Raw genomic sequence first — 8,788 nt, forward strand, 5'->3', positions numbered from 1 at the left:
TTAAAATAGTCAACAAACAAAAGAAATCATATAAAGTTAAAATAGGCAAGCCAAAAAAAAAAAATTTGAAATTTTATTCATTTTTTTTTACAATTTATGAACACGGTGCTGCCATCCGGTGATGTTAATTTGTTTTCAATTTTTTTTAATTTTTTAACACGGCCATCGGTAATGTATCAGGCTCTATGTGAGGGAAATAAATCAGAAAAATCGTCAAGTTAATTTCAAAAAAAAAATCATCCATCAATTTACCATCTAATAACATTATTGAATGTTGAAAACAAGCTAAAAGATTATTATTATTTGATGAATAATATTGATTTTTAATAATAATCTCTTGATTATGTTTATTATGCTGTAAAAAGGTAAAGGTAGAAAAGGGGAAAAGGGGGAGAATAAATTATGAATTAATTAAGGGTTAATCAAGATGATTGAATAGACATTACCAATAATGTTACATTATCCAAACGAAAACCATAACAAAAATGATAAAGTACATTAAAATTTGTTGGACAAATATCCTGGTTTGTTTGACAAAGATTATCAAAAATAGCTAAACGATCATAATCATCATCATCATTGGGTGGTATATGATTATAACGTGATTTTATTGATATTTCTAATCGAATTTGATCAGTAATTTGATTGGCAATCAGATCAACATGATAACGAAGGATTAATTTTCCAATTGTATTTTTTTTATTATTAAATTTACATATTTGTGCATCATCCGCACATCCATCCAATGTTACGGTCTGTACTAATGCTGTGTTGATGAAATTTGAAGAAGAAAATTTGCAACGAAAAAAATGAATAATTTTTTGGATTTTTGAAGAAAAACGAAAACTCACCACCACTACAATCATGAAATTTTATTGAATTTACAACAGCTATGATAATGGTCAGATGAATGGTCAACGACAGTAAAAAACCATAATTATTTCTGAACATTTTTTTTCAAAATGATAATAAAACAGTCAAATAAATCAAATCAAACAGGTGTGTGCAAATAGGTAATCGATATCATACTTATTATATATCGATCAAATCAATCAAATTGATCAATCAAATTATCGATTGATCGATTGATTGATTGATTGATCGGATTGACACAAAAAAAAAACTCATTTACTGCATTGTTATCAGCGAGATTTTTGAGATTTTCTTTTTTTTTGTTCATTAAAGAAAATTTCAAATCTTGTGATTCAAAAAAAAAAATTTTAATTAAATTTTTAATCAATTTCCAGTCGATTGCAACCAAAATGTGCCACCAAAAAATCCAAACAACAAAATATTGTTTTGGCTGCTAAAAATAAATCCATTACAAAATCAGTGAAAAATCAGTGAAAAATTTCACTGATTTTTTTGTCAAAATACGAAGATAGAAAAAAAACGAAAGAAAACGATTAAAGAATTTGAAATTCAACAAACAAACGAAAACAACAACAGAAACTTGAAATCAATAACTCGATCACCTTCGAGCAAAAATAATAATAACGACAAAATGATGACCATGATGATCAAGGAATTTTTTTAAAATTAATTAATTTTTTATTTTAAGATTTTTTTTTCAGTGTTTTTGTTTTTCATCATTACAATTTTTCAGCCTTGATTGATTGATATGATTGAATTGATGGAAACAAAGTTTTTTATTTATTATTTTTTCAAAATAAGAAAAATTTTCTGCTAAAAATTCTGGTTAAAAATTCTGGTTAAAAATTCGGTTAATTTTTTTTTTGCAACATTACATGTTGATCCATTTGCGATTGCGATTTTTTGATTGCGATTTTCCATTTCCCCCCCTAGAAGGGACTTTTATATTCAATATCATATGCAGCATTATTAAACATTCCTGTACGTTTAATATCATCAGTAGTTTCAATAAGAATTTGTCTACCTTGTTTACTTTTATTCAAACGAAAAAAACGTAAACGTTCAATATACGAATGAATTTGATCACAACAATCACGTGATTCATTGAATAACCGAGCAGTAATGGATGGATGATTTTGTAAACGTTCAATTTGTTCTTGTTGTTTTCGTGCTCGGTTAATTTCACGATCAATCCATTGTGAACAGGTTTCAAATTCAGTTTCTTCAATCATTTTCATTGAATCTTTTATTAATTTTTTTAATTGTGTTTCTTGTTGGGACATTTTTTCTCGTTGATTGATTTGATTGAATTCTTGATTAATAAAATTTTGATTGATTGATCGATCGGCGGATTTTAATTTTGTTGATTTTGTTGAATTTTGTTGATTGATTGATTGATCGAAACAGACACTTGTTGAATATTCAAGTTAATGAAAATATTGTTTTGTTGAAAATTTATCAAAGTTTTTATATTCAAAAATTTCAAAATTTTAAAATTTCAAGTTATCAATGGGGTTATTTAGAAGCAAACAAATTAAAACAAGCAAACAGAAATTTTTTTTTTTGTCTATTTCATTTGGATGAAGGACAACAACAACAAAACTTGCAACAAACGATCGATTTCAGTGTGATCAGTGTTCAGTTGAAGAATTTCTTTCAAAATCTTGATTCAAATGTTTCAAACACACAAAAAAAAATTTCATTTTTCGATTGTAATGTTTCTGATTGTAAATGGCAAAAAAACATTAAGCCAACAAGCATTAAATAAATACAAAAAAAAAAACTAGGTTGCATTCATTCATGTGATGAGATGGAGAGTTTTTTTCCATCATCATCATCAATGATTTTTGCGTTCTCCATATTCGAGAGATAAGAAAAAAAAACCTGAAATGAATTAGAAAATTGATTGAGAGTATGGTTGGATGTTTTCTGCTTTTTTGTTGAGAGAAAATCGACGAAAAAAAAATGATTGTCTTTCCCGAAAACGATCCAACCAAACTTAAAATGAATATCAAGGATTTTTCAATAAAAAAAAGAGTCAAGATTTTTTAATGTTTTCGATGCTTTTTTGCAAAAAAAGACTGTGGGAATTCAAATCGATCAAAAGAAAAAATGAAAAATTTAAATTTTTTTTTTGTTTTTTTGCAAATTAATTTCCATAATGAATGAATAAACAAACAAACAAAATTGAATTAAGCAAGTTTTTTCCAAAATCCGTTCATCCAGTAAAGATTTTCGTGTTAATTACATTAGTTTTGGTTTTTCCCACGTGAAAAAACACCAATAACCGATCGATCGATCGCTTAATCGATTGATTGATTTTTCACACATTCAAATCACGTTTTTTTATTGTTTTTTAATTAATCAAAATTAATTATTTATTAAATCAAATCAAATCTTAATAATGATATTATAAAGTGAATAGAGTTGAAAAAATACTAAAATCAAAATTGTAATTCAAAATATGATTAATAGTGTTGTTTTTTTTCTGTGTAATAAATTCGGAAATTTTATCATTGATCTTGGATCAAATATATGCTTTTTTTTGCTGTTGTTGTTGAAGAAATTAGATGATATTCTTTCATTTTTTTCCCAAATGTTTTTCTTCAAATGACAATGAAAGATGTATAGAGAAAGATAGATAAAAAGAGAGTGACAAGGCCATCCAATTGTCTGTTCGAATCAATCGATAGATCGAAATTATCCTAGAATGGACATTTATATTCTGTTGAATATGATGCATTTTTTAATATGCCTGAAGCTCTTGCTTCAGTACTATTTGTAATAACAACTTGATGGCCATTTCTAGCCATATTTGAACGAAAATCTTTTAAATTTTCAATAAAACGTTGTAAACCATCAACAGTATCACGTGCTTCATTGAATAATTTGGCCGGAATACTTGAATGATTTTGTTGTCGTTCAATTTGTTCTTTTAATTTTTGTGTTCGTTGTACTTCGCGATCAATCCATTGTGTACAGGTTTCAATTTCAGTATCATTAATAACACGTTCAGCATCTTTTAATAATTTTTTTAGTTGATTTTCTTGTTGTGACATGATTGATTGATGGTTTTTTTGTTTTTCTTTTTGTTTCAATTCAATACGGAACAAAATATGGATGGATAGAATAGATGATGATGGGATGATGCTTTGCAGTTGTTATTTTTTATCACCTAAATAAAATCACACACACACAGACAGAAAAACAGAAAAAACAATTGAAAAAAGACAAAAAAAAGGTTAAAAATCAATAATGATGATGATTTTGATGATAATAATAATGATGGTGGACAAACATTAACGAACCAAATCCGAATGTGATATTAAACCAAATGGTGTTTGTGTTGTTGAAATGAAGAACCGGAAAAAATTTCTCTTTCGTTAGTTTTCCGTTTGATTTTTTTTGTTGAAATTTTTTTTTCGGTGCAAAAATCTAAATTTGAAAACAGAAAAAAATTGGAGAGAAAAAAGTTTCAGTGAAAATGAGAAAATGATGTTTTATGAACAACAGAAAAAATACCAGTTATTCATAGGATTTATATAGAAGAAAAAAAATTAGAAAAAAACAACAGCAAGCTACCGGACAAGACAAGCAAAATTTATATAATAATAAAATACTGACTGTTATTATAAAGAAGAAAAAAGATGATAAGATTCGCTTTTTTTGAAATGACCATTTGATAAAGAAATGGGAAAAAAAGAAGAGAGAGAAACTTGGCCCTATATGAATAAGTTCCAAAAAAAAACATGAAAAAAATTGTTTGCCAAAAATCATGATATAAGTTTTTACCATGATTTGATGATGATGATAAGGAAGAGAAATTTCATTTGATTAATAAACAAAATAAAAACCTGATTGAATTTTGTTTGGCCGAAAAACTCGTTTCGTTTTCTTTTCTTTTTTTCGCAAAATGACCTTATTGATATAACGATGATGATGTCATAGATGATGATGGGAAAGAAAATGAAAAACAAGGGAAATTATCAGTCATTTTTTGTTTGAGAAACAAAAAAAAAGTTACAGAAATTTCTTTGTATGATAATTTCTTTTGAGATCCAAGATGATGATCCAACAACAGAAAATTATCATGTCTGCAGACAGAAAAAAATCGAATGTTTAAAAATCGAATGTTTAAAAATCGAATGTTTAAAAATCGAATGTTTTGAATTCGAACGTTTAAAAAAATTCGAATGTTTCAAATTCAAAAAATGTTTGTCATTCATAAATGTCGTTCAATGTTGATCACATGATCGGAAACAGAAATTTTTTTCTTTTTTTACTTTTCTATAAATATAGATTAGATAAATATAAAAATCTAAACTTGAGATTAAAAATCAAACTTGAACAATCTTTCCGATTACTAATTATAACGGTTTGTAAATCTGTGTGATAAAAAACGTGTTTTTTTTAGTTTTTTTTCTCAAAAAAAAAAGTTTCGATGATTCAGAACGAACGAAGAAATATTTACTTTTCTGCTGATATTGACCGTTTATGAATGATAATTTTCTTTTTATTTATCAAAAAAAATTTGATACAAAAATTCAAATTGTCTATGTTTGTGTGTTTATCGTGAAAATCTTTGTTGTTGTTTTTTTTTTGCTTGCTTTCAAATAAGAATTTTTTCAATTTGATTTCCAATCAGAAAAAAAAGGAAAAGAGTTCAGAAAAAAACATTTTAGACAATTATCTTTATCAACAAAACAAGTTGTTGTCATTTGTTTCAAATGATAAATCATCAATGTCAATGGTGGTTAGAAGAAGGCGATTATCATGTTGATGATGATTAAAAAAACAATTGTCCATTGTTTTCCAAAACAAACGAGTTTCATTTTCACTTTTTATCGGGATCTTTTTTTTTCTTCTTTTACCATCTTTCTGATAATTTCATTATCTTAATTTGACGAAATGATAAATCAGACTTGCTCTCCGTCTGTGTGTGTGTGTGGATGGCTAAAGCATCATTTTTTTTGTTGTTTTTTTGCTTCAATAATCATGCATGAAGTTGCTCGGTCGTTTTGTTCAACATTTTTGTTTGTGGAAAAAAAGTATGGAACGAGTTGTTTGGCGTGAAAAACAACAACTACAACAAAATCTTGACACAATATTCAAATCAGAAAACAACTTATATTTCAATTTGATTCTCTAAATCCACGAGAAAGAAAGAACATTATCATAATTTTTTCGTTTTTTTTCATTCGTTCCATTTGTTTCATTACATTCAGGCAATAATCATAAACATTCTTGCAGAAAGATGATCTTTAAATCATTTTTGTTGTTGTTTGTTTTTCGGATTGTTGTTTATGGCACGTGAAAGAAAAAACGATGTGAAATGGATACTTGTTTCATTAATTTAGATTTTTTTTCCCGGATAAAAACGTAAAATGTAAACAAACAAAACATAAATACATTAGGTGACACGTGATTTTTGTACGACCCTTTTTGTTTTTTCCAATAACGTTCGATATCGAACGTTATCTGCTGATAAATATTTGGCATTCGATTTTAACCTCGATATTTTTTCGATCGATCGATTGATTGGGAGTTTGATTTTCTTTTTTCCTCTTGAATGTTTCCAGTTTTTTTTTTGAATTTATTGGCTTTTTATCGAAATTAACCGGATTTTATTGGTTTATTCAAATAAAAAAAATCAAATCTCGTCGTTCAATGATCATCAATCAAATTTTTCTTATTCGAATCAATCAGATTGATTGATTCAAAAAATATGTGTGATTTTCAATGATTTATTCATCGATTGACGTTTTTTTATTCATTCCGATTGACGTTTTTGGACTTTATTCCGATTGCAATTGAGCAATGACGAGCAACAAGCAACAACGCACATAACTCTGAAAAAAATTGACGAATTTTGATAAAAAAAATTTCTCGATTGTTCAACAGCAAACCAACAGCTATGGTGATAAATCTTTCCTTCGGTGAACAAAGTCTAAAATCAAAAATAAATAATCAATTTACTGTGTGTGTGTGTGTGTGTTTGTGATTTATCAAAAATCAATTATCAATATTTATCGATCGTGTCAATCAATCAATTCGATCAGTATTTTTTTTTTTTGTATATAAATGATTTTGGATAATCGATTGTTGATTAATCGAATTTATTTATTTATTTTTTTTTAGCTAAAATTTATCAAGAAAAATTTCAATTTGAAAAAAACTCGCAACAAAAAAAATTCATTTCCAAACATTAATCATCATCGTGAAGATTTCCAATCGAATCAATCGATTTTTATTATTATGTCTATATCATCACATCGTAAATTTGAAAAAGAAATAACATCGTTTCAAGAAAAATTATTTGCAACAACAAAAAATACAAGCTGACTAAATCAACAACAACAACAACAGAAACGAATGAAAATTCCGAATAATAACAAATCTATTGAACAAATACGATTAGTTGATGATTATGATACAGCTAAATATCGTAATTATTTAACAACAGTTAAACATCAACAACAACAACAAGCAACAATTAAAATAAACAATGATTATACAATGGAAAAACCAATTGGTAATGATAATGATGGACATTTATGGCCAAATGTATGTGATGATGGGAAAAAATATCCAAAAATACGTGCATTAATATTCTGGATGCAGCGATCATCATCATCATCATCATCGTCATCATCATCGGAACATGATTTGAATAAAATTTTGGAAAAACAATTGAAAATTTTTATATATCGTTTTGGTAATGATGGTGATGGTGTGGATAATAATCATCGATCACAACAACAACAACAACAAGAAAATGTTGGCCAAGTTTGGTTGGAAAAGATTAAACATTCGAAATCAAATTGTTTATCAACATATCATTATCGTTATCGATTTGATAATGGTGATGAAAATCCTATCGATATTCAGATAAAATTCTATCTAATAAGATGGCCAGATTGTTATGAATCAAAATCGGAATTTTTCCTAGAAGAATTTGGTAGAAAATATTTCTCTCGTACAAATATTGCAATCGCTTTCTATTCGAATGGTAATTTGGATTCATTTCAATATGCAACATCATGGTTGAAAGGATTTTATCAATTTCATCGTCAACAACAAAAACAACAACAACGACAACTTAAACAACAACGATCATCATCATCATCATCAATCATTGTTGATAATCATCATTTACAAATCTATTTAGCTAGATTTGGTCATTGTATTATTGAAAATGATAATAGTAATATTGATTTGAATGAAAAAGATTTTATCAAAAATTATCATGTACGAATTATTGATTGTGGTCATCATCATAATCATCATAATCGTGGTCGACGATCATCGACAACATCGATAACATCAACAAAATCATCCACATCATCAATATTTTCTCGAACATCATCGAAACAATCATCATCATCATTATCATTATCATCAACACAATGTTGTTGTAAAAAGAATTGTTGTTGTCTATTGGAATCATTTTTAAGACGTTTGATCAAAGTTAATCTAGATCATTATTTTAATCTACATTTATTAAGTGTTTCAATACAGGCTGAACGTCAACAAGAACAAATGAAATTTGAAAAAAAATCATCATCATCATGGTTATTATTATTATTCATACGTAGTATGAAAAATAATCCTAAAATAAATGATGGTAATACATTTATCAATTGGATGTCACGTTATTTAAAAATTAAATTAAAAAAATGGTGGCATCAAGTATTTTGAATATTTTAGTTTTTTTCCTTAATTCTTTTAAAAAAATTATTTTGCCTAAAAACTTGTAAAAATTATTAAAATAATAAAATTGTGTATTGTAGATGAAAATAGATGGCGTTGACTTTGGCTTGCATTTTTATTCTTTCTTTTTTCAATTCAATGATTTTGTCGCCATCTGGCGAAATATTTTTTGAAAAAAAAATTTAAATTTGACTAGAAAAAATTT

At 26.7% G+C, this 8,788-nt stretch overlaps 4 protein-coding genes across 7 annotated transcripts; 1 reads left to right on the forward strand and 3 right to left on the reverse strand.

The window, feature by feature from the left end:
* Nucleotides 1-36: 36 nt before the first annotated feature.
* On the reverse strand, nucleotides 37-1,017 carry LOC113798143 (uncharacterized). Its single transcript, XM_027348629.2, has 4 exons — nucleotides 852-1,017; nucleotides 447-766; nucleotides 253-355; nucleotides 37-183 (listed from the first exon to the last, which is right to left on the reverse strand). The coding sequence occupies exons 1-4, from the start codon at nucleotides 949-951 to the stop codon at nucleotides 146-148; spliced, it is 561 nt and encodes a 186-aa protein (XP_027204430.2). The 5' UTR covers nucleotides 952-1,017; the 3' UTR covers nucleotides 37-145.
* Nucleotides 1,018-1,601: 584 nt separating this feature from the next.
* On the reverse strand, nucleotides 1,602-2,625 carry LOC113796053 (uncharacterized). Its single transcript, XM_027346297.2, has one exon. The coding sequence runs from the start codon at nucleotides 2,154-2,156 to the stop codon at nucleotides 1,803-1,805; it is 354 nt and encodes a 117-aa protein (XP_027202098.1). The 5' UTR covers nucleotides 2,157-2,625; the 3' UTR covers nucleotides 1,602-1,802.
* Nucleotides 2,626-3,304: 679 nt separating this feature from the next.
* Nucleotides 3,305-4,941, reverse strand: LOC113798135 (uncharacterized). Of its 3 annotated transcripts, none has more exons than XM_075822690.1 (3): nucleotides 4,728-4,941; nucleotides 4,172-4,308; nucleotides 3,305-4,048 (listed from the first exon to the last, which is right to left on the reverse strand). In XM_075822690.1, the coding sequence occupies exon 3, from the start codon at nucleotides 3,930-3,932 to the stop codon at nucleotides 3,579-3,581; it is 354 nt and encodes a 117-aa protein (XP_075678805.1). In that variant the 5' UTR covers nucleotides 3,933-4,048; nucleotides 4,172-4,308; nucleotides 4,728-4,941; the 3' UTR covers nucleotides 3,305-3,578. The 3 variants fall into 3 exon arrangements, with proteins under 3 accessions (XP_075678805.1, XP_075678803.1, XP_075678804.1); XM_075822688.1 differs by having other exon boundaries at nucleotides 4,182-4,308; nucleotides 4,728-4,939; XM_075822689.1 differs by lacking the exon at nucleotides 4,728-4,941 and adding an exon at nucleotides 4,498-4,595 and having other exon boundaries at nucleotides 4,182-4,308.
* A 1,465-nt stretch (nucleotides 4,942-6,406) lies between these two features.
* Nucleotides 6,407-8,592, forward strand: LOC142645710 (uncharacterized). Of its 2 annotated transcripts, none has more exons than XM_075822686.1 (2): nucleotides 6,407-6,946; nucleotides 7,012-8,592. In XM_075822686.1, exon 2 carries the CDS (start codon nucleotides 7,246-7,248, stop codon nucleotides 8,569-8,571), a length of 1,326 nt encoding a protein of 441 aa, XP_075678801.1. In that variant the 5' UTR covers nucleotides 6,407-6,946; nucleotides 7,012-7,245; the 3' UTR covers nucleotides 8,572-8,592. The 2 variants fall into 2 exon arrangements, with proteins under 2 accessions (XP_075678801.1, XP_075678802.1); XM_075822687.1 differs by having other exon boundaries at nucleotides 6,407-6,790.
* Nucleotides 8,593-8,788: the final 196 nt, after the last annotated feature.

Source organism: Dermatophagoides pteronyssinus, unplaced genomic scaffold, assembly GCF_027571235.1.
Source record: "Dermatophagoides pteronyssinus isolate colony J.1.1.1.1 unplaced genomic scaffold, Derpt_VIB-CSIC_2022.12 sq0019, whole genome shotgun sequence".
NCBI classification, from domain to species: domain Eukaryota; kingdom Metazoa; phylum Arthropoda; class Arachnida; order Sarcoptiformes; family Pyroglyphidae; genus Dermatophagoides; species Dermatophagoides pteronyssinus.

What these genes read in the sequence shown, in the direction of transcription:
- LOC113798143 (XM_027348629.2), bottom strand. Translation starts at nt 951, where the DNA reads ATGTTCAGAAATAATTATGGTTTTTTACTGTCGTTGACCATTCATCTG. An exon ending in ATTTCATGATTGTAGTGGTG is followed by an intron (nt 767 to 851) that starts GTGAGTTTTCGT and finishes TCATCAACACAG; the next exon opens with CATTAGTACAGACCGTAACA. An exon ending in TTCAATAATGTTATTAGATG is followed by an intron (nt 184 to 252) that starts GTAAATTGATGG and finishes TCCCTCACATAG; the next exon opens with AGCCTGATACATTACCGATG.
- LOC113796053 (XM_027346297.2), bottom strand. Translation starts at nt 2,156, where the DNA reads ATGTCCCAACAAGAAACACAATTAAAAAAATTAATAAAAGATTCAATG.
- LOC113798135 (XM_075822690.1), bottom strand. Translation starts at nt 3,932, where the DNA reads ATGTCACAACAAGAAAATCAACTAAAAAAATTATTAAAAGATGCTGAA.
- LOC142645710 (XM_075822686.1), top strand. Translation starts at nt 7,246, where the DNA reads ATGAAAATTCCGAATAATAACAAATCTATTGAACAAATACGATTAGTT.